Source organism: Pantherophis guttatus, chromosome 18 (assembly GCF_059756535.1).
Source record: "Pantherophis guttatus breed Tessera chromosome 18, ASM5975653v1, whole genome shotgun sequence".
In the NCBI taxonomy this organism is placed as follows: Eukaryota; Metazoa; Chordata; class Lepidosauria; order Squamata; family Colubridae; genus Pantherophis; species Pantherophis guttatus.
The window spans coordinates 13,429,689-13,454,844 of NC_142080.1; the positions used below are offsets into that span (position 1 = coordinate 13,429,689).

Genomic DNA, 25,156 nt, shown 5'->3' on the forward strand with positions numbered 1-25,156 from the left:
AGGACTTGTCTTTCTACAATGAGTTAGAAGGTCTTAGTGGAAGGCAAAGGATGAGGAATGCCTGCTGTCTTCTACCACGGTGGGCCTCTCCCTTCACAATGAGTGTCATACTTGAGAGAGGGGATAGTTGTAGAATTGTTGGGACAGAAATGGATGACCCCTATTTTCTCTGCTGTCATCTAAGCAAAGCCATTCATTCAGCCTCAGCTGCTTGTCCTTCCTCTTTGGCCACCCTGAGATTTTCTGGTCTTTCACAAATGGCGCCTCTGCATCTCCTCCTCAGGACGTTTGCTGGGCTCTCAGCTGAGAGTGACCTGCGTGCCTGATGGGGCTGGAAGTGAAACTTGGCAGCTGCATTGCTCTACGGAGACCTGGGAAGAGGGGACTGAATTGAGCTGGACCTCAGCCACCCAGAACATGGATCCCACCCTCGGGAATTCTGTGACCAAGCTCATCTACCGAGATGGTGATCTCAATGTCACCTGCACAGCAAGAAACCGGGTTAGCTGGGCATCCAAGACAGTCTCCTTAAAGCAAGTTTGTGCTGGTAAGTTTTTTTTTCCTTGAAAGAGACAATGGAACCAAAGTTATTACTTACAGATGGAAATTTAGCAAGGAGAGTTGAGTTCCAATCTAGAACTAAGGAAAATTTTGTGACAGTGAGAATAATTGATCAGTGGAATGGCTTCCCTAGAGAAGCTGTGGGTGCTTCAATATTCGGAGGTTTTTAAAAAGAGTTTGGACAGTCGTTTGTCCAGAATGGTCTGGAACCTCCTGCTTGGGCAGGGAGTTGGACTAGAAGACCTTCCATTTTGTTCTGCATGAAGCTGACATTTTGTTGGGAAAATAAAGGTCCTAGGGAAGGTGGCGCTTCCTGTGGCTATTTGTGCAGAAGGATCATGGGAGTTCTAAAGAATCTGGGCTGCAAGCAAAATACGGAAGAATACAATTTCTTCATTTATTTAATTCAAGTTATAGTTACATCATATTGTGATGGTTGGCTAACAGCAATAAAAACAAAAACAGCACAAAACAAAACACAATCAGTAGTTAAAGTAAAACAAGAATGGTAAAACAACCATCTTGTGTTCCCAGGACACAACCGAGCACCGGTCTGTGGCAATGATGTTCCCAAGGACCCAACGGATCTGTTTCACCTCCTGGTCCCACCGGATCACATTCCCAAATTGACAGGGCTCCAAGCAGATTAGTGGGATCCACACACAGTCAGGGAGAGGCACAGGAACACAACTGGCAGAAAAGATATGAATTAGGGACATTAAGCTCTACTATCCAGAATTACTGACAATATTCTTAGAGTCTACTTAGTCTCATGTTGTAAAAAAAAAAAAATAGAATCTCATGTTGATCTCTGGATTCCCACAGCAGGGGGTTCACGTCCAGCATGAATGGTTAGGAAGTGGCTGAATCCGAAACCAACTCAGCACTCATGGCACATCTTGTGTCAGTGACAGAAGAAGCTCCACATCCACATCCACCTTGTGTGACAATCAGACTCTTCCCTACCACAGTCACACATGCTGAACCGCCTTATGTTGGGACCAGCCTCTGGAGCTTCAGCTGGTCCACTGAGCGTCAGCAGAAACAATTGGGTCACGCTAATAAAGGAGAATATTTATAGCTCAGGGCTGGATGATGGGCCCTCGTTGCTCTCTGAGCTTGGTGGTTTTCTTGTAAACATCTCATTACCCAAACTAGGTAACATCACTGGTGCACTGATTTCGTTACTTAGTTTGGTAATGAAATGTCTCAAGAAAACCACCAAGCTCAGAGAGCAATGAGGGCCCTTCACTTGTGAGCACAGCTTGGTTCACCCTGGTGACACCTGCTGACACCTGCTTTGGTTGCTGGATAGACTCTGGGTTGGTTTCCAGGTTCTGTCCTCTGCCTGGGGCTGGTGGCTCTGCTGCAGCGATGGGGCCAGGCACACTGGCACAGTGGTTAGAATGCAGTACTGCAGGCTACTTCTGCCAGCTGCCTGCAATTTGGCAGTTCGAATCTCACCAGGTTCAAGGTTGACTCAGCCTTCCATCCTTCCGAGGTCGGCAAAATGAGGATCCAGATTGTTGGGGGCAAGAGGCTGACTCTGTCAACCACTTAGAGAGGGCTGTAAAACGTAAAGTGGTATATAAGTCTAAGAGCTATTGCTACATATTCCCTGGGGCCTCCTGAAAGGATTAACAAGGGCCGCTGCTCTTTTTTCAGGAGAAACCGATGACCTCTCTGAGCTGCCTCACTGGGCCAAGGTGTTCCTTAGCATAATGGGAAGTCTTCTCCTTCCTGGCTCTGCAGGGTTCATTCTCATGATAAAACTGAGAAGAGGTATGGATGATCTCTGAGGAAACCAACCCTTCCCTTCTCTTTTCTTGCTTCTCCTGCCCTGCAGGAGATCGTGGTTAGAATGCAGTACCACAGGCTTCTCTTTTTGCCCCCACCCCAGCTTGCCCCCCTGGACCTCTGCCTTCTGGCACCTTCTGTCTCCTAAAGCTCAGTTGATTTATTCCCTGCAGGTGGAGGAGAAAATGCTCTGGCCCGATTCCTGACTGCCTCCTGGAGGAGGCAACCATCTGAAGACCACATTAGACCTCACTGACGGATGCCTGAAATTAGTCTTCCTCTGGCCCATCACTTCCAGATGACTATAGCCTTCCTTGGTGGCTTTTAAGAAGTTTCTTTGGGACAAGGGTGCCTCCGTGGGCACCCAATGAAGTTGATTACCAATTTAGCTAATGGGACGGTCTCTGGTCCATGTTGCTTCTCTGTAACTGCGTTCACTTCTGCCTTGCCTGGCCCCAAAGTACCCCACCCCCACATTTGCTTCGCTATTTAATATTCGGGAGTTAGGGTTAAAACATTAGAGCCATCATTAAAAAGGCACAACAAAGAACGTTCTTCCTGCGTTGATTCAGAAAGCTCAGACTGCCCAGAGATCTGCTGATACCGTTTTACAGAGTTATTTGTACCACAATAACTGTCTGGTTTGGCACTGTAACCACACAAGACAGACACCGACCTCAAAGGATATTTAGAACTGGAGAAAAAACCATTGCCACCAGCCTGCCTGTGCTTCCCCACTCTAACCCCCCACACACACACACACACATACATATATGGCAAGATTTCTACAGGTGTTTATTCAACCCCCCCCAAACAGGTCCTTGGAAAGCACCCCTGTTGCACAGGTCCATATTCCAAGCTCAGTGCAGCGAGAGTCACTGCGTAACCGAGTCCAATGGGCACACACAAAATCCAGGGAAGCAGTCTAGGAGTCAGACAGGCCAGGATATAAGGCATCAGCACACAAGGCCAGAACTGGGTATTTGCTCCAGCAACATCAGGCCCTCAGGGCGAGGTTAAGTAGGCAATCCTGGCACAGCCTTTTATGAGATATGAGGTTGCCTCCTCATGAGTGATCTAGTTGACCAGCATCCTGCCTGACTCCTCTCTGCTCTAGGTGTCCTTGGGTCAGGTGGAGGTGTGGACTCCACACATCCATTATGATTTTAACAGATTAAAAAAGTTGGAAGGGACCTTATAGGCTATCTAGTCCAACCCCACACCCAAGCAGGAAACCCTACACCATTTCTGACAGGTGGCAGTCCAGTCTCCCCTTGAAAGCTTCCAGGGATGAAGCTCCCACAACTTCTGAAGGCAACTTGTGTTCCATCAGTTGATTGCTCTCACTGTCAAAAAATTTATCCTTATTTCCAGGTTGAATCTCTCCTTCTTCAGTTTACATCCATTAAGTTTACATCCATTATTCCTTGTCTGGCCTTTAGGTGCTTTGGAGAATAGCTTGGCCCCCTTCCTCCTCTCTGTGGCAGCCCCTCAAATATTGGAAGATGCTCTCCTGTCTCCCCTGGTCCTTCTCTTCTCCAGAATAGCCAGGCCCAGTTCCTGCAACCGTCCATCGTATGTTTGAGCCTCCAGCCCCCTCATCATCCTGGTTGCTCTTCTTTGCACTTTTTCCAGAGTCTCAACATCCAAGATCCCTCTCACAGTCACTGCTATTAAGCCTGGTTTCACCCAGTCTATATGTGTACTTTTGGTTTTTCTTGCCTAAGTGTAAGACTTTACTTTTCTCTACATTGAATTTCATTTTGTTAGATAGGGCCCAGTCTGTCAAGATCCATTTGGATCTTGAGCCTATCATCTAGGGTGTTGGCTATTCCTGCCAGTTTAGTATCATCTGCAAATTCAGTACGTTCCCCTTCCTCCTCATTGCTAGCGGGCAGCAGTTGCTCCCATCTGCTGTAACTCCTGGATAACTTGCAGCAGCTGTGGCTTGCTTCCCACTCAAACTCACCCTCCTCCTCCAAACTCACATCTGGAGTGGGGTCCAGGGATGGATCCATGACACTGCCTTCCATTGAGGATCTGTACACTGCACCAACGAGAAAGACGGCTGAGAAAATATCTGCAGATCCCTCACAAACTTTGTATCCCTGGATACAAACTATTTCAATTTCTTCCCTCTGGATGCCACTATAGGGCATTGCATGCCAAAACAATTAGACCACCAGCACCATCCCTCTGCCAAACACCTAATTGCCACAGCACTGTCTCAGGCCTAAAAATGTACCCATGTAGTAGGCTGCATTGCTATTAACCTTCTCATCTTCTCATTTTCTTCTCTTTTCTTCTTTCTCATCTTCTCATCTTTCCTACTACAGTCTCCTATTGGTATCTATGGTTTATCACTTCTTGTGGTATCTAATGATTAATGAGTGTAACTATGATTTTATGATATATGATCTATCATTTTATTGTTGTTGTTGTATGTGTGTACATTGAGAGCTTATACACCAGAGAAAAATTCCTTGGGTATCCAATCACATTTGGTCAATAAAAAATTCTATCTTCAATAAAGAATTCTATATTCAGAAGTTGAAGGGTGAGATTGAGAAGATGGACATGAGACATGGAGAAGATTGGGCTATGAAAAAACGAGGGCATGACTGTGGCCATCTTCAGTCCATGGGGGATAATTGCATAAATAGGATAAAGTGGGAAATTTGAAAGAAAATGAAGGAAAAATTGTCTCATTGCTTTCTAGAATTTTCAAATCTGGGGTGACTCTTATCTGTAAATTTGTCATAGAGTTTCTAATGTGTAAATGGGGGGAATTTAGTCCAATCTACGAATCTGCCCAATCTGATTAATTTGTTTTTACCTTTTAATGCTTTTGAGATTTTAATGTTTATAAACTTTCCAGTTTTTTGAGAGCTTGATAGTCAACAAACCTTTCTTATTTTCTTCTATAGCATATATTCTTTCAATAAAGGGGAAATCGTTTTCCTTTAAAAAATGCTGTGTGTGTTTCTTTTTTATAACATGTAACATTTCATAGCATCCCATAATATTTTTGAATGAACTTGTTAATGCTCATCCTCATATTCAAGAGATGTTTTTCTCGCATTACTATGAGTTTGTGAGTTACTAAATTTCAAATCTATCTGCAATTTGTCCTTGGCATATTTGAACCAGTTCTTATCCAACTCTACATTCTGCATGGAGAACTTGCTTTGTTGCTTCAAGGAAGTAAAAACATCAATCTAAGAATTCTTAGTTACTGAAAACATTACTCAGAGATGCTGCCCCACTTATGCTCCCATCAACACTCCTGGTCAACCAGGAGGACAGCCTGGTCAATGGAGCTGAAGATGCCCAGAGATTCAGGAGAATCAGGATAATTGATCTCTATCCATCCTGGATCCACCAAAGATCATCATCACCAGTACAGTTTCAGTCCCATACCCAGTCAAGCTAAATCTTGACTCCAAAGATCTGAGGCACTGTGGTTCATCCAGTGTCAAAAACAGACAAAGCCAAACAAACCTTATTGCCTTATTTGACAAAGTGACTACAGTAAATTATGGTCCTGCAAAATGCTGTGAACTTACCAGTATACTTGGACTTCAGTAATACTTTTAATAAAGTATTTGATAAATAGAGTCAAGAACAAGGGAGGTCTTCTTACCACTCTACAAAGCCTTAGTAAGACCACACCTAGAGTCCTGCATCCAGTTGCAGTCACCACACTATAAAAAAGAGGTTGAGACTCTAGAAAGAGTGCAGAGAAGAGCAACCAGGATGATGAGGGGACTGGAGGCTAAAACATACGATGAACGGTTGCAGGAACTGGGCCTGGCTAGTCCAGTGAAGAGAAGGACCAGGGGAGACAGGAGAGCATCTTCCAATATTTGAGGGGCTGCCACAGAGGAGGAAGGGGGTCAACTTCAAGCTGTTTTCCAAAGCCCCCGAAGGCCGGACAAGGAATAATGGATGGAAACTGATCAAGGAGAGATTCAAGCTAGAAATGAGGAGGAATTTCCTGACAGGGAGAACAATCAACCCATGGAACAGAAGTTGTGGGAGCTTCATCCCTGGAGGCTTTCGAGAAAAGACTGGACTGCCCTCTGACAGAAATGGTGCAGGGCAGGGATGGCGAACCTTTTACTTACCGAGTGGGAACAGGAACGTGCTTCACGCCCTGCGCATGCTCAGGTGCCATCTGCAGTAACTCCCCACATGCAACCACACCATCTGCACATGCACACAGCTTTCGTGCCCGCAATGTGCATGCACAAACGCTATCTGCGCATACACGCACAATCTCGCACACATGCACAAACACACACGCATGCGCAGGAGAGCTCCGAAGACCAGCTGGATCCCCTGAATTGCGTGCATGCGTGCCAGAGGCGCACACATGCGCAGTTTCAGGTGAGCTTGGTGATGGCTCGCATGCCCGGAAAAATGGCTCTGCGTGCCACTTCCGGCAGGTGTGCCATAGGTTCGACAACACGGGTGTAGGGTCTCCTGCTTGGGCGGGGGGCTGGACTAGATGACCTACAAGGTCCCTTCCGACTCTGTTAAATCTGTTAAAGTAGACCACTTCTTGATAAGACAGAACAATGTGGGATAGACAGCATCACCACCAGATGGCTTTATAACTGGCTGATAAACCACAGTCAATGTGTAGCCCTTAATGGAACTACTTTTACATGGAGGGAAGCATGCAATGGGGTACCTCAAAGTTCTCTCTTAGGTAAATCTTCATAAATGAGTTAGATGAGGGAACGTTTGAGGAGCTGTCACAGAGAAGACAAGACTAACCTATTCTCCACAGCGTGAGAGGGCAGGACAAGAAGCAATTAATGGAAATATAGCAAAGGAGAGAAGCAACCTAGAACTAAGGAGAAATTTCCTGAGAACAATTAATCAGAGGAACGGCTTCCCTTCAGAAGTTGTGGGGGCTCCATCACTGGAGGCTTTCAAGAAGAGATTGAATAGCCATTTGTCTGGCTTGGACTAGAAGACCTCCAGGGCCCTCTCATTCTGTCTTCCTCCCATCCCAGTTGCTCATTCGGGGGCACTTCAGCCCAGATAGACCACCCCAAAGACCACCAAAGGGACCAGAAGTTGTAAAAGGTATTGCTTACATCCTAATTTTGTTTGCTGCTGAGATGACAAGCTCAATATTGCCCTAGATCAGGGATGGCTAACCTTCCTTTCTTTGGCTGCCAAAAGTCTGTGCGCACACATGCAACAGCACACGCACATGCTAGCACCCATAATGCAATGTGTGCACCCCATGCATGCACGCACACTTCCCCTCCCCCACATCCCGCACATGCACATGCAATCCCCCCTGTGACCCCCACCCCTCACGCATGTGAGGAGTGGGATTCAAAAATTTTAGCAATCTGCACCAGGGTGGGAGCAGGCATTTTCAATCTCCCCTGACTCTGGAGGCTTTCCCCAAGCCTCTGGGAGGGCGAAAACGGCCTCCCTCGGGCTCCAGAGGCCCTCCAGAGGCTGGAAATGGGCCTGTTTCTGGACTTCCAGTACTTCTGGTAGACCTGTTTTTCGCCCTCCCCAGGCTCCAGAGGCTTTCCCTGAGACTCCGGGAAGGGGAAAACAGCCACCCCCAGGCTCCGGAGGCCCTCCGGAGGCTGGAAACAGGGTTGTTTCCACACTTCCAGAACATGTTCACTGCTCCCTCCACACTCTCCCCAAACCCCCACATGACCCCACACACATGCACACCAGGGGTGGATTCTACTTACCTTTACTACCGATTTGCAATGGGGCCGTGTTCGCACACTTGCTTCACTCGTGCAAGCACGCTCTTCTGCACATGGGCAGAAGCATTTTGATGACATTGGTGGGCGGAGCCTCCTGCCGGTTTTACTACCGGTTCTATAGAACCAGTGCGAACCAGGGGCAACCCACCACTGATGCGCACGCATCTCCCTCATGCGCCCCACCCCCTGCGCATCCCAAAAATCAGCTGGCCGGTGGGAGGCGCGCGCACACATGCACAGTGGACGTGATCTGGGTGACAGCTGCCAGCTGTGGCACGCATGCCATCGGTTCGCCATCACGGCCCTATATCAAGCAAATAAAAATTGCAAAAAAATGCACATATTGTTTCACATAGTACTAAGACAGCTGCACAATTTTGCAGCTGAATCTCTCTCATAGCAAAGAGGCAGTCCTTGTATGTTTGCAGAAGTTGCCCTAAGCTGCTCCTCACTTCTTATTGAAATGCCAACTGCTGACATGTCGCACAAGATTATTCTCAGCTTGTGGCTTCTTCTCTTAGGAGCTGGTAAGTTGTTTTTCTTACTGTATTTCCAGCTTTAGATGGAGTTTCAAACCAGGACTGTAATTGGGGGCTCAAATCATGGTTTGTTTCCTTGAGTCCAGGCAGGATCTTTACTGGAATAGATATAAAACTCTGGAGGAACTTTCTTCCCACCCAAAAGAGAAGAAGAACCTCAAGAAAAAGGCAGATAAGATTGAAATGACAAACTCTAGCAGAAGAAATAGAAAATATTTTCCTCATTTTTCTTTACAAACATAAGAAACTAGGCAACTATAAAGCCATCATTTAAAGACTAAAACAATTAGTATGATTAATATGCTATTAAAATACAACCCTATCTGAAAAGTTAGGGTCATGGATGGAGGAAAGCTCTAAACCAGGGGTGGGTTCTAAAAATTTTTACTACCGATTCTGTGGGCGTGGCTTATTTTGTGGGTGTGGCTTGGTGGGGGGGGAATGTGACAAAAAGTGAGTGGCCAACTTTTTTTTTTTTTTTTTACTTTTAAAAGCATTTTTTCTACAACCTTAAGAGGGTAAGCGAGCGGCGACTGGGCCAAGGACCAGTTTGGGGGCGTGGCCAGCCAATGTTATTACCGGTTCTCCGAACTACTACAAATTTTTACTACCGGTTCTTGTGAACCAGTGCAAACCGGGAGCAACCCACCACTTCTCTAAACCGTTTCTCAATCTTAGCCAGTTGAAGATGTGTGAACCAATTCCCAGAATTCCCCAGCTAGCACAATGCCTGGGAAATGAGGGGAGCTGACATCCACCCATGCACTGAAAGAACCAGAAGGATCATCCGGACCAAGCCTCAGCAATGTGCACAAAACCCAGTTAAACCAGGGTTTAAACCACATAAACCAATGTGCACCAACCCCTGGGCTGTGGCCCATTCAGAACCCAGTCTGCACAAGGGGTGGGCGAGTGCACACATGTGTGCATGCACGCAGCTCCACTTGTGGGAGCAGTGGGTACACACAGCTCCACTTGTGCAAATGGAGCTGCACATGCTCACGTGCCACTCACACGAAACCATCCCCTGTTCCTCCCCCCACACGGCCTCCAGTCTGCCAAGCCAGAAAGGTTGGCGACTGCTGAGTTAAACCATTCAGCGCCCCCATCTACCCTCACTGCCCTGGCTCCTGCCATTCTGGTTGAGGGGGGAAATTTTAAAAAATTGGTGGCAGCAAAGAGGAGGGCAACTGTTATGTCCTTATAAGGACATCCGCCCGGATTGGCTGCTAGACATCGGGCGGGAAATTTGAATCCCTGTCAGGGGGCGGTGCGTCTGCCGGGAGCGAATATAAGGAGAGCTCCGGCAGCGCGCCAGCAGTCTTGACTCGCTACTTTGTACCTAATAAAGTTATTAATGTATCGAGCTGGTCCAGTCTTCCTTTTCCTGCGCCTGATCTAACACTGGCGACGAAGGACTAGAGAGAAGAACCTGAACAAGACTCTTGGCACGATCGCCCACCGAGCTGAAGTCACTACACCACAGCGACTTCCAGAATGGCTACCCCGCAAGCCCCGATGACCGCGCTGAACCCATTCAACCCACCCCGACCTTCATGTCTCCACGGATGACGAGATGGGCCATCTTCCTAGCCGGCTACTCCTACCGGCTCGTGCACCAGCCAGGCACAGCCATAGGAAACGCCGACGCGCTCAGCAGATGTCCGTCAAAAAATCCAGTTGAAGACCCAGCCCCCACGCTCCACCTATTCCATATTGACGACGACGCCAGCTGTCCGGTGTCATCCGCAGATGTGGCCGTTCACACCCAAAAGGACCCCACACTCCGCCAAGTGAAGTCCTGGATCCTCAGAGGGTGGCCATCGGAAAAGCCAGAGGAAAAGTTCAGCCCATTTGCCAGGAAACAGAAGGAGCTGTCCACCATAAAGGGCTGTCTGCTATGGGGAGACAGGGTGCTGATCCCAAGACACTCTGCAACGGCGGACGTTAGAGACTCTGCACAAGGGGCATCCGGGCATCGTCCACATGAAGGCCCTGGCACGGAGTTACGTCTGGTGGCCCTCCATGGACAAAGACATTGAGCAATGGGTCTCCAGATGTGACCCGTGCCAAGAAGTTCGCCCAGCACCGCCGCAATCCGAAGTTGCAAAGTGGGAGACCCCCAGCAACCCCTGGTCGAGGATCCACATCGACTTCGCGGGTCCGATGCAGGGGCGACACCTCCTCATCGTGGTAGATGCCTTCTCCAAGTGGCTCGAGGTGGTACCCATGGCATCTACCACAACAGAAGCGACGATCCGAGCCTTGCGCCGCCTGTTCGCCACACATGGACTACCGGACGTGCTGGTCTCGGACAATGGCCCCCAGCTCACATCCCTGGCCATGGAGTCCTTCCTGGCAGGACTGGGCATCCGCCACGCCCTGTCCGCCCCTTACAGGCCGGCCGGAAACGGACAAGCTGAACGCATGGTCAGACTGACCAAAGAAGCCCTCACCAAGATGGGCCCGGGAGACTGGCAAGAACACATAGACAACTTCCTCCTCACCCAGCACATCACGCCACATGCCACCACCCACAAGAGCCCGGCCGAAATGCTGATGGGCAGAAGGTTGAGGTCACCCTTGGACCGGCTGCACCCCCAATACAGCACGGAAGTGACTGCAACCGCCAGCCGCCCGCTTCGCGCCTTCAGCAACGGAGATTCAGTTTTCGCGCTGAATTTCAACGGCTCTCCTAAGTGGCTGAAGGGGAAGATTGCCAGCACAACCGGCCCCAAATCCTACACCGTCGAGTTGGAAGATGGACAGGTCTGTAGACGTCACATCGACCAACTCCAGAAAAGGTGGGGGGAGCACACGAAAACCAGCCTGACGAGGGAGGCCTACAACACCCAGACGAGGTAGGCCTACAACACCCCGGCGAGGTAGACCTACCACACCCAGACGAGGTAGGCCTACAACACCCAGGCGAGGTAGGCCTACAACACCCAGGCGAGGTAGGCCTACCACACCCCTGCGAGGCAGAGCAACGCCATCCCGACAAGGTCGGCCCGGCACACTACCAGGTACTGTCACGTCGGCAGTCCAGCGAGGTAGACCGGGGCCAACCGCACGGGGGATGGCAACACCAAACCAGCCAGGTGGGCACCCGGCACAACAGGGCCAGGGACTACCAACCCAGCCCGCAAGTAGACCGGGACCTGCCCAGAGAAGGAGCAGCGCACCCCACCAGTGATGGCAGCCGACGCCAGCCCAGCCAGGGAGACCGCAGTTCCAGGCGAGTAGACCGGGACCCAGCCAAGACGGGCAACCCACTACCCATGGGCGAGGGTGGCACACGACTCCCCGGCGAGAGGGACCCCCGCCCATCGCAGAAGACAGCCAGGCAACAACAACCCGACCCGGATGACCCCAGGCACCACCCGACGGTAGACCAGGGACTAGGGGGAAGGGAAAGCCAACCACCACCCGGCCAGGGAGACCTACACCACCCCGGCAGGGGAGACCTCTGCCGCTCCGCAGAGGTAGTCCCGCAACAACGTCCCGACCAGGTCGACCACCACCAACCAGACGGGGTAGACCAACGCCAGCCCAACCGAGGGGACCAACGCCACCCCTGCAAGGTCGGACAGCACAACGACAACCAGCACCACCCACAGCCGGCAGACCGGACCCGAGGGCACCGAGTGGAACCACCACCCAACCGGCAGCAGGCCGGACCGCGACCGAACCGCAACGCCCGGGAGACCAGGGAGGAGCAAGCGACAGACTTACCGAGACTCAGACGCTCTTCCCGGGTCGGAACCGAGCAACCGAGACGAGGCGATAGATTCACAGGCCAGGAGGAAGACCAACAGAACCAGCCATCCAAGGTCTGCGGTCCGGCCGGAGGCGCTGGGGGTGACCCCGCTCACTCGACAGCCGAACCGAGCCCGGTTCCGGAGAGGGAACCAGGAGACGAAGGAGCCCCGTCCATCCAGGCCAGAGACGGAGAAGAAGTGAGACTGCGCAGGTCAGCTAGGGTGCCAAGGCGTCCTACGTACCTGCGCGATTACGTGACTTTTGTGGACGAGATTGACAGTTCGGACTAAGGGGGGAGGAGTGTTATGTCCTTATAAGGACATCCGCCCGGATTGGCTGCTAGCCATCGGGCGGGAAATTTGAATCCCTGTCAGGGGGCGGTGCGTCTGCCGGGAGCGAATATAAGGAGAGCTCCGGCAGCGCGCCAGCAGTCTTGACTCGCTACTTTGTACCTAATAAAGTTATTAATGTATCGAGCTGGTCCAGTCTTCCTTTTCCTGCGCCTGATCTAACAGCAACCATGGGGTTCCCAGTTGAAGGGGTGCAGCTTTAGGGAGAAGGTCTCCACCAGGTGAGTCCTTCAGGTGGCCTGATCAACCTGAGGCTTGGAGGAGCTTTGGGATCTCTGATGGGGCAGATCCACCTTTTGAGCCCCAAAGTGAAGAACTTAGCTCCCAAATGTGGGGCATTTGAATCCCACTTTCTCCTCTAAGAAAGAAAGACAATCTCCCAGAGAGCCCCCCAACTTGTCCTCTGGCCTGGAGCCCTTTGGTTCCTTCTCAGAAAATATTTTCCTGAAATCTGAAGGTCAGAAATGGGATGCTTGGAAAGTGCCTTGTGACCCGACTCTGATGGCTTCCTCTCTCTCTTCTCTCGGGTCTTTCAGGAGCTTCTGGAATAGAAGAACTGACTGGCATCCTGGGGGCATCCATCACTTTCCAGGTGAAGACCTCTCCACCATATGAAAAAATTTTCTGGAGTAAAATGGATGGGAACAAGTCAATCGATATTGTTAAGGTGATCTTTGCAGAGCCATGTGGCTTCCAGGTCTTCCTCCCAGCCTTCCAAAACAGAGTGAACGTCTCCAAGGACTGCAGAGAATTGTATCTCAGCCACCTAAAGCAAGAGGACGCCAGCCGATACTCTGCACAAATTGTTTTACCAAACCAAAAAACGATGGTTGAGTTCTTTGACCTGCAAGTTTCTCGTAAGTATCCCAGCCGTGCCAGCAAATTCCTGACTTCCTTCCTTTGCCCAGGCTGGCGTGGGGGGAGCGGATTTCTGTTGTGGGGGCTTCAGGCATCCAATTTTTGAAGAGACCCTCTTTCTGGTTGGAACCCAGAGCTGCTCACCTTAATGTCTGCTGAAGGTTGATCTGCCCATCAGAGGTTTCAGCAGAGTTTTGGCATTTTAGCAATGCAGATTGGTTTGAAAAATTATGATCAGGTCTAGCCTGGCTTGCATTTGCCCCCACACACACACCACAAATGCCACCATTTTCCTCTGGGTTCTACCCTCCCCACCATCTTCTCTGCCAGGAGCTTTGGCACAGCTCAAGACTTGCATTTCTCTGAGGGGTTAGAAGTGGAGCTCAAGCCGAGTCTTGTGAAACCTTGGAAGGGGGCAGGTGGGGGCCTATCCCAGCTCTCTTTAGCCTCCCCTCTCCATTTGGCCAGGCCAAAAGGGGCTTCCCAGATGGGGGGCAGGAAGAGAGACAGGCGGGTTTGCTTTGAGGCCGGGATCTCCAGAGAGGCACTTTGGGATCCCCTCTGTGGATCTGATGGGAGTGGCTGGACCCACAAACTCTTTGGGGAAGAGTCGAGGGGTCCTTGAGGGGTGAGCCTGGAGGGTCAGCCTCTTGCCCTCAATTCATGGTTTGGTATAAAATGGAGGAAGGCAGAGGGTGAGGGGTCCTACTGTTCTCTACCATGGTGGGCCTCTCCCTTCACTCCCTTCACAGGTGAGGTGGGATTGTTATTTGTGACCGAAATGCAGAACATGTTGTTTTCCCTGCTCTCAGCCATTCATTGAGCCTCGTCTGTTGCTGCTTTTCCTTCCTCTTTGGCCTTCCTGTGCTTTTTGTGGTCTTTCTCAAATGGCGCTTCTCCATCTCCTGCTCAGGTTGTTTGCAGGACTCTCAGCTGAGACTGAATTGCGCTCACGATGCTTGTAAAAATGGGGCTGGGAAAATGAGGTGGAATTCAGCTGGGCCTCAGCCGCCCACCCCCCTTATCGCTCCTCTGAGGGTTCTATGATCCAAGTCATCTCCTAAGATCTTGATCTTAATGTCAACCAGCAGGAAACCCGGTTAGGCAGCCATCCAGGATGGTCACCTTAAAGTATGCTTGTGCAGGTAGATCATAGAAGACAGAATCCTAGGGCTGGAAGGGACCTCAAAGGTCTTCCCATCTATCTCCCTGCTCAAGGCAGGAAACCTCCACCATTCCAGACAAGTGGCTGCCCAAGTCTCTTCGTAAAAGCCTCCAGGGACGCAGCCCCCACAACCTCTGGAGGGAAGCCGTTCCACCGTCAGGAAGTTTCTCCTTAGTTCTAGGTTGGTGGTTATAACTCTTCAAGAAGAGTCTTGGTGGTGCAGTGGACTAAAGTGCTGTTAAGTAGCACCAGCTGCCTGCAATTACTGTGAGTTCAAATCTCACCAGGCTCAAGGTTGACTCAGCCTTCCATCCTTCCAAGGTAAGTAAAATGAGGACCCGGTTTGTGGGGGCAATAAGCTAACTTTGTATAAAAAAGAACACCGCCTACTAAGCAGTATATACAAAAATATGAAGGCTATTGCTTAACGCATTGTAAGCCGCCCTGAGTCTCCGGAGAAGGGCAGCATATAAATCGAACCAATAAATAAATTGAACCAATAAATAAGTAGAACAGAATCTTTATCAAAGGTAGAAAACGTATAAAAAGAAAATCATGAACTATAGAAAGGCACAGACAGCTCTTATACTTTACAAGAAGTGGGCTGATAAGAGCATTTAAGCAATGGTGAAATCAGGGCCAAAAGGGAAAGAGATGTTTTTAAAAATCTGATAGATTTGGCACTTGCTCCCTCTTGTGGTTAATGTTGATATAACAGTAAGTGTAACTATAAACTTCTGGCTGGAATATGGCAGAATAGAGAAAGAAAGAGAGGGAGGGAGGGAGGAAGGAAGGAAGGATTATTCACAAAAGGGTAATCATGGATTTATAGCCTTCAAAAAAAGATTCTCCTTCTGCTGCTCTTGCTTTCTTACTCTCTCCTTTCTTCTCTTTAGCAGTCACTGCTTGAGGAAAAGTGGCAGAGAGCCATGCACCTCACCACTCTTTGATCCTCCTCCATCCTCTTCTTCATCTCCTCCTTGTCTCTTTTCTGCTCCTCCTCCTTGTCTGTCTTCTCCTTCTCCTCCCTCTCCTTTCTTAAGAAAATTAGCAGGCGCCTTAGGGGGGAAAGCAGCAGGTTGTGGGGCAACATTCAGGAACAGCAGGGGATAGAAAGTTCACCAGACCTTAAGGGGGAACAGCGGCATGGAAGATCCTTCCATTTACTGGCATTTAAGTGGGGCGGGGACAGGGGTGAAATGCTACCAGTTCGCTCCGGTTCAGGCAAACCGGTAGTGATAAAAACTACCAGTTCGGGCAAACTGGTAGTAAAAAAATGCTTTAAAAAGTTAAAAAAAAAAAAAGGTCCCAACAATCATGCAGCACAGCTGTGATAATATGAACTTTTTTTTTTTTTTTACTTTTTTAAAGTATTTTTTTACTACCGGTTCAGGCGAATAGGTAGTAAAAAATGCTTTAAAAGTAAAAAAAAAAAAAAAAAATTGGCCATGCCCACCCAGCCACATGGACCCCCCCCAAGCCACACACCCCCAAGCCACACCCACAGAGCCGGTAGGAAAAAAATTTACATTTCACCACTGGGCGGGGAGATCCTTCAGCTTCTTACCATTGCTTAATGATTTACTGGCAAAGCTTCTTGGCTGGGGAATCGCTGGATTGGGAGCAGGCAGGCAAACTCTCCAACAGCCTTCAGGATCCATGCAGGATGTGTCCGCTCCTGGTCTCCATCTTCCAGGAATTTTTTTCTCAGGTAAGTTTCCTCTCTTTGAAAGAGGCCTGGAGAACTGCCCATCCTGTTGTGGTGATTCTGGACAGCTGACAGCAATTAAAATTGTGGGAGCTTCATCACTGGAAACTTTTAAGAAGAGATTGGGCTGCTATTTGTCAGAGATGGTATAGGGTCTCCTGCTTGGGTGGAGGTGGGGGTTGGACTAGATGACCAACAAGATCCCTTCCAACCCTATTAATCTGAAATGGGCCAGGGTCTCCTGCTTGAGCAGGGGGTTGGACTACAAGACCTTCCAGCTCTGTTCTGAAGGCATGAATGATTGAAAAACAAAAGGAATACCAAAACTAAAGTACACAAAACCAGCAGCCAAGGTAAAACAACAACAGCTGCAGTGACAGCCATTAACACAACCATCTCACCTACCCAAGACCCAAACCCCTTCTGGATGGCCAAGCATGGCAGTGATTTGTCTCAGGGGGAAGAACGGAAACAGTTGCTGGCCCACCAGATCATGTTCCCGAATTGAGGGGCTCCAAGCAGGCCTATTCTGCTGGATCTGATGGGATGGGGTGACCCACTCAGGGAAAGGCATACGAACACAGGAATGGCAGAAAAGATATGAATTATGGTCATTAATGTTATGTATGTAGATTTGGGCGGGCCCAAATCAACTGACCGTCAGATGATTGGCTGACCACCACAGCTGCAAGGTTATATAAAGGGAGCTGTTTCCCCGGGTCAGTCGCTGGGTTCTCACCCTACAATAAAGGGTTGTTGTCACTCACTGCCTGGCTTGCTGTGTCCTCATTCACCCAACTTAACATTGGCGACAAAGGTGGGATTTTGAGGCCAGAAGCCACAGAAAGAGCTGAAGCCACGAGCCAACGAGAGAGCTGCAAACCCGAATCCAGCCAGGTGAGCGAGCGGAGTACTTGGAGAATCTACCGATGATGTCTGCCTATGTACCGCCAGCGCCTTTCAACCCATCGGAAGAGAAGTGGGGTTCCTACATGTCCCACTTCGAATGCTTCCTGGTGGCCAGCGACCTACAGGGGCTACCCGACGTACGAAAGAAAGCCCTGTTCCTGAGCCATTGTGGACCCAAGGTGTTCGATATGGCCAAGGCCCTGTTGGAACCGAACTCGGTCCACACCATCTTGTGGCAAATACTTCAGACACTGCTGAAGGACCACTATGCCCCAATGCCATCAAAGTACGTCCAGCGGTACGACTTCTGGCAATGGCTGCAGCATGAGGGAGAATTGATCAGCGAGTACGTCGCTGCCCTGCGAAAGGCCGCAAACTAGTGTGAGTACCGAGACCTTGATGAGATGCTGCTAGAGCAATTAATCTGCGGAGTAAGAGATATTCATTTGCAGAGAAGGTTGCTCGCAAAGACAAATCTCACACTACACATCGCACTGGACGAGGCGAGGGCTCATGAGTCCTCCTCCAGGGTAGCTGAGAGACTACAGGGGACGACGCAGAGCAGAACAGCACAGAAGTCAGCCCCGGTTCACCAGGAAACCGTAGGCATGGGGAGCGAGGAAGAGTTGGACGAGGAGGTTTGCCAGACCGAACAGTACCGGCAGGACTGGCGAGGCCACCGAGATGCCGGTGTGAGTTGTGGGAGATCCCATCCGTGCCAGACCTTCAAGTTCCAAGATGCCATTTGCTGGCAATGCGAGCGGAAGGGGCACATCGCTAGGGTCTGCAGATCCAAGCAGAACCCCCATTACAAGGCTAGCCAATCAGAGATGGCGCAGCAGACAAGAACCAATCTGAAGGGCGGCTACAGGAAGAGCGCAAAATCCGAGGACCTCGAAGCCTGCACCATTCGAATCGGCTGGACCTGCACATCCCCCGGGGAGAAGACCTACACGACGGTCGACATCGAGGGGCATGAGTGCGTAATGGAGATCGACACCGGATCCCCAATTACCATCATGTCCTGGGACAAGCTAAAGAAGGCCGTTCCCAGCATCCAGAGATGGCAACTACGGCACCAGCTACTGTGACTGCGTGATTACCAGGGGAACTGCATCCCCATGGAAGGAATTGGCGAGTTCCAGGTGGAGTACAGGGAATTCCGGGAGAAGCTTCCCCTCACCGTGGTCAGCGGAAAGCTCCCAAGCCTCCTGGGCATGGACTGGTTCAGAGGCCTGGGCATGGGATTCACCGGAGTCCGGAACATGCGAAGCACCCTGAAGGACGACCTGATGCAGGAGTTCCAGGACGTGTTCAATGAGCGGCTTGGCAAGTATGTGGGGACCCCTATCTCATTCAACCTTGACCCCAATATTGCCCCCATCTGGCTGAAACCCAGGAGGGTACCTTTCACCCTAAAGCCCAAGATCGATGTGGAACTGGACAAATTGATCAAGCAGGGGGTGTTAGTGCCAGTCGATCATGCCTGATGGGAGATCCCAATTGTGACCCCAGTTAAGCCTGACGGGTCTGTGCGCATCTGCGTGGACTATAAGTGTACGATCAATAAGGCTCTCCAACAGAACTCTTACCCGGTTCCGATCGTACACCATCTGCTGCATTCCCTAGGGCCCGGCAAGATGTTCGCTAAACTCGATCTTGCGCAGGCGTATCAGCAGTTGCCAGTAGATGGTGCTACTGCAGAGGCACAGACTATAGTGACGCATAGAGGTGCCTTCAAGTGTACCAGACTCCAATTCGGAGTCAGCATAGCTCCCGGACTGTTCCAGAGCACCATGGACTGACTGTTACAGGGGATCCCCGGGGTGGTCCCGTATTTTGATGATGTGCTCGTCACTGCAGAAGACAAACAGCAGGTAGGTGAAAGGCTGAGATAAGTCCTAGGGAAGTTCAGAAGTGCGGGACTCAGGTTCAAACGCAACAAGTGCATGATCGCAGTCTCTTCTGTAGAATTCTTGGGGTATCAGGTAGACGGGACCACCAAGAGCAAGATTAGGGCGATCCAAGAGGTCCCCACCCCCAAAGACAAGGCGGAACTACAAGCGTTCCTGGGGCTGCTGAACTTCTACGCAATCTTTCTAAGGGACAAGGCAACAGTAGCGGAGCCCCTGCACAGACTGTTGGCCAAAAAGTCCACATGGGTTTGGGGGAAGGCTGAGCCTACCGCGTTTGCTGCAGTAAAGAAACTCCTGTCGGCTGAGAGTTTTCTAATTCAGTACAACTCTACGCTTCCCCTAGTGCTAGTCCCCCTTCGGCATGGAGGCCATCCTGAGCCATAGACTACCAAACGGTCTAGAGGCACCCATCGCCTACTACTCCTGGACTCTTTCAAGCGCCAAATGGAAATACAGTCAACTTGACAAGGAGGCCCTGGCAGCTGTCTCAGGAGTCAAGAAGTTCCACGAATACTTGTTCAGCAGAGACTTCAAACTCATCACAGACCATCGTCCCCTTCTGGGTATCATAGCAGGGGACCGACCCACCCCGGCAGCCCTGTCTCCCAGGATGACTTCCTGGGTCATCTTCCTGGCAGCATACTTCTATCACCTGGTACATTGACCAGGGGCAAGCATGGGCAATGCCAACGCCCTCAGCCATTGCCCGTTACTGGACAGGATAGAGGACCCCACACCCGGAGTTCCAGTCCTGCTGATTGACGTCTTGGACTCGGGGCCCATCACTTCAGCAGAGGTCGCGAGGGCTTCAACCAAAGACCTTAGGAAAGTCACGAGTTGGGTCACGAGGGAGTGGCCGGAAAAGACCAAGGGTGGGGAATTCAAACAGTTCACTAACAAAAAGGGTGAGCTGACAATGCAAGGGGGTTGTCTATTGTGGGGCGATCGGGTCATTGTTCCCTTGTGCCTAAGGGAAAAAGTTTTGAATCTGTTGCATGAGGGGTACCCCAGGATTGTGAGGATGAAGGGGTTAGCTAGGAGTTACGTTTGGTGGCCCCTAATGGATAAGGACATCACTGAGTGGGTGGGGAAGTGCCAGCCCTGCCAGGAGTCTAGGCCAGACCCCCCCCACAGCATTGGTAAGGGAATAGGAATGGCCCCAGGGTCCCTGGTCCAGGATCCATATAGATTTCACTGGCCCATTCCATGGGCAGGTATTTATGGTCATTGTGGATGCTTTCTCAAAGTGTTGGAGATTAGACTCATGAAGACCACTACCACCAACGCAGTCATTAGGGATCTAAGGCAGTTGTTCGCCACCCATGGCCTACCAGACACCTTAGTCTCAGACAATGGGCCCCAGTTCACGGCCATGCAGTTTGAGGGGTACCTAGCAAAGTTGGGAATCAGGCACGTACTCTCCGCCCTGTTTCATCCGGCTAGCAATGGATTGGTGGAGAGATTTGTGAGAATAGCTAAGGAAGCCATCTCACGCCTAGGCCCCGTGAGGACTGGCAGGAACGGATAGACAAATTCTTAACGGCCCAACACGCCACACCATGCACCACCACAGGAAGGAGCCCGGCAGAACTTCTAATGGGGAGAAAGCTCCGAGGGGTCCTAGACAGGCTACACCCCAGTTATTTCCCTGACAACTTCAGAGGGGCAGAGAAAAGGCTTAGAGAGTTCACAGTAGGGATGCCAGTGTTTGCAAGAAATTACGGGAACCGGCCCCTCTGGGAAACAGGGTCAATCACAGAAGTAACTGGGCCCAAGTCTTATAGGGTAGACATGGGAGATGGGAGGATTTGGCGCCAGCACATTGATCAGTTACGGAAGCATGTACCCACTGACACAGAAGACATCTTCGACAAACCGCTCCCTAACAACCAACCAAACTCCAGACCTGAGTCAAGCGGAGGACTTAGCTTTTGGGCTCGAGATCCAGTGCCGCCCCATCGCGGAAGATCGGCCAGCCAAAGAAGTCGCTGCCCACAACGAATTCTCGGAGGTTCCATTGGCGGAGCAGGGAGAAACAGGGAGTTCCTCCGACCTGCTCGACGCCACACCTCCGACTGAACTGCGCAGGTCAACTAGGGTGCGGACACGCCCTGGTCACCTGAGGGACTACGTATGCTAATGTCCACCCTAAGTGACTTCTGGGAGGGGAGGAGTGTTATGTATGTAGATTTGGGCAGGCAGTTTGAATTAACTGACTGTCAGCTGATTGGCTGACCACCACAGCTGCAAGGTTATATAAAGGGAGCTGTTTCCCTGGGTCAGTCGCTGGGTTCTCACCCTACAATAAAGAGCTGTTGTCACTCACTGCCTGGCTTGCTGTGTCCTCATTCACCCAACTTAACAATTAAGCTCTTAGATTCTAAGATAGATTCTAAAAACTGAGAACGTTCTTAGAATCTATCTTGTAACTCATGCTGATAAAACCATTAGAATCTCATGTTGACCTTTAGATTCCCTCAGCAGGGGCTTCACATCAAGCATTAAAGATTAGGAAGTGGCTTATGGAAAGGATTAACGGGGGTTGCTGCTCTTTTTCAGACCAGAGTTGCTCCGGATTGTCTCTCTGGGCCGTGCTGTTCCTTAGCAAAGTGGGAAGCCTTCTCCTCCTTGGCTGTTTGGGGCTCATTTTGAGGAAGAAATCCAGAAAAGGTACCCTCTTAAGGATGCTCTGTGGAAAAAAACCAACCCTTCCCTTCTCTTTTCTTGCGCCTTCTGCCCCAGAAGAGTCCATGGGTTGCCCAGAGGAACAGGGTGCTGCACAACCACTGACCATCAGGACATGGACACCTCCTAAACCTAATGGTCCCTATATAGTCATCTGAGGTCTAAGTGCAGAGGTCCATGGGCTCAGATCCTGGTAGAAACTTTGAAGCCCGGAGAACAGGGGGGCACGGAGAGAGATTGACACAAAGTGATCCCATAGGATCAACGTGGGTTTCAACTTTGAACCTACCTCCTTCAAGGGAGCAGAAATACAAAGAATTATTTAATTCATGAGTGCTCCTTCTCCTTTTTCCCCTGCTGGCCCCTTGGACCTCTGTCCTCTGGCACCTTTTGTCTCCTAAAGCTCAACCGTGGCCTTGCTTTTCTTCCCAGCAGATGGAGGACGGCGTCTGCTGGCCCAATTCCTGTCAGCCTTCCTGAGGAGCCAACCACCACCACCTCCGTGGGCCAGAGCTTGCGACCATCCGAGCTCCACGTTGGACCCTGATGGACGCCTCCCTCCTACCGCTCCACTTCCAGACAGCCATGGTCTTCCTCAGCGGCATTTGAGAAGGTTCTTTGGGACAAGGTCGCTTCCATTCCACAAGGGCACAACCCAGTGAGCTCTATCCCCACTTGGGCTAGAAGGAGGGGCTCCGAGGGTGGTCCGTGTTGCTTTCACTGCTGCCTTGCCTGGCCCCCAAAGACCCTCCCCAACAGCCCCACGGTTGCTTCCTTACAAATAGTCCTCAACTTACAACAGCTCATTTAGTGACCGCTTCAAGTTACAGCGGCACTGAAAAAAGGGACATATGGCCATTTTTCACTCTTACGACTGTTGCAGCACTCCCACCACCCCGAGGTCATGTGATCAAAATTCAAACACTGGACAATTGGGCTATATTCATGAGGGTCCCTGTATCTCAGGATCAGGAGATCTTTTCTGGCACTTTCTGGCAAGCAAATTCAATTGGGAAGCCAGATTCACTTAACAGCCATAGTGATTCACTTAACAACTGTGGCAAGAAAAGTCATAAAATGGGGCAAACACACTCACTATCTTGCTTAGCAACAGAAATTTTGGGCTCTGTTGTGGTTGTAAGTCGAGGACTACCTGTACCTAATATTCAGGTATTGAAGGGCGAGATTGAGAAAACGACCATGAACAACAGAGGTTCAGCCACAAAATAGCATCCTAACCCATCCTTAATCCACATGGGATAATTGCTCAAGTAGAATAAAATGGGAAGTTTGAAAGAAACTGAAGGGAAAAATTTATTGTGCTCAATTAAATGATACATTGATTGATTGATTGATTGATTGATTGATTGATTCAGTCCATCATTCATTCATTCATTGCTTGATTCATTCATTCATTCAAGAAAGCTGCCCATTTTGCAGTTAGAACCAAAGCAAACCCTCCAAAGGGTTTCTGGGTGGGGGAGCGGCACTTGCTGATCTCCCCCTTTCTTGATTCTTGAAAGTTCGGACCTCTTGCAGGACAACTGAACACTGGACACCGCTGGTCCCAAGCCGGCCTGAAGATTTATTGCTTTCTGGAAGTTTGTAAACTTTTCAAAGTTTATCTTATCTATAAATTTGTCATAGGGTTTCTGATGGACTTTGCACAAGTGCGTAAGGGAAAATTGGGAAGATGATGGGAAAAGATGTTTTACTGTATAACAATTTTAATGCTTTGACATTTTAATTATAAATTTTGTAGTTATTTGAGAATTTCATATTCAACTAACATTTGTCAGTTTCCTTCCATAGTGTGTATTCTTTCAATAAAGAAACATTTATTTTCCTTTCAAAAATATCTTTTCCTTTCTGCAAACCAAAACCTGAGCCCCCTCCTCCCCCCCCCCGCAAATGACCCCTCCCCCAATACTAGTCAGCTGTTTTCATGGCTGTTTTTAAACTGTTTTATGTTCAGACTTAGCAAATTTTCAGAAGATTGTTTTAAGCAATTTGCTTACATATTTTTGATTTGTTTACTTTGTTATTGTGGGTTCCTGGCTGAGTCGCCCTCAACCCACCTCAGCAAGGCTGGTTCATCCTTTCTGGGCCTGCTGTGTAGAAAACAGGCTTTGCGGTGGCTAGATGCCAACTTCTGAGCTCCAATGCCCAAGGGAGCAAGTCGCCCAGTCGCAGAAATCCAGAGAGCTCTGCATTTTTTATTTTGAATTTGGACAGAATCGGGGTAATGAAATGCGTTTAAATCTTAAAACAAATGATGGGAAATTCAGATTTGTTTATTACAGGCCTGAAATCATATACACGCAAGATATTAAATAAAATATTACATCCTATGGAGCCCTTGCTGCTCTCTGAGCTTGGTTGTTTTCTTGTAGACATTTGTACATTCTTGTAGACATCTTGTATCCAACTAGGTAACCTCATCAGTGTCGAAGGGAGTGGGTTTACTCTCTGTCTATATAAAAGTGACTTGCCCTGTCAGTGTTGGTCGGAGTGTGGTTTTCTTCATGGTGGTTCCTTGATTCGCCTGTTGTTTACTGTTAGCTACTTTGAGTGAGCAATTCCTTTATTGGGGGGGGAAAAGAGCAAATTCCAGGAGTGATGAATCCAACAATATTCAATCATGAGAAGAGTAAGGTCCTGAACTTAGGCAGGTAAAGAATTGGAAGTAGGTACAAGAGTAGTAAGAGGGACCTTGGAGACCCAGGGGACAACCATTTAGATAGGAGCCAGCCGTGTGCTGCAGCTGCCAAAAAAGCCAACACAGTCCTAGGCTGCATTAACAGAGGGATAGATTTAAGATCACGTGAAGAGTTAATACCACTTTATAAGGCCTTGGTAAGGCCACACTTGTGTGTATAAGGTTTGTTATTTGTATTTAAAAGAGATTGTACCCAGACAGTACACTGCCATTGTGGATATGGAAATTTTATATAAAATAATGGGAATTGCACGATTAAAAAAAAAATAAGACCACACTTGGAATATTGCATCCAGTTTTGGTCACCACAATGCCCCCCCAAAATGTTGAGACTCTAGAAAGAGTGCAGAGAAGAGCAACAAAAAAGAGGCCAGAGGCTTTAGCTAGAAGCTAAATTGTAGAATGAACAGTTGAGAGAGATAGCTCTGTCTAGC

General features: G+C 49.5%; 1 protein-coding gene across 1 annotated transcript in view; it reads left to right on the forward strand.

Moving 5' to 3' along the window:
• Positions 1–23,859, forward strand: part of LOC117671219 (T-lymphocyte surface antigen Ly-9-like) — a 37,284-nt gene extending 13,425 nt beyond the window's left edge. The window contains exons 3-6 of the mRNA XM_087881186.1: positions 239–547; positions 13,299–13,619; positions 21,878–21,988; positions 22,436–23,859. Coding sequence (XP_087737312.1) covers positions 239–547; positions 13,299–13,619; positions 21,878–21,988; positions 22,436–22,665 — 971 coding nt within the window. The 3' untranslated portion in view covers positions 22,666–23,859. The remainder of the gene's footprint in view (positions 1–238; positions 548–13,298; positions 13,620–21,877; positions 21,989–22,435) is intronic.
• Positions 23,860–25,156: the final 1,297 nt, after the last annotated feature.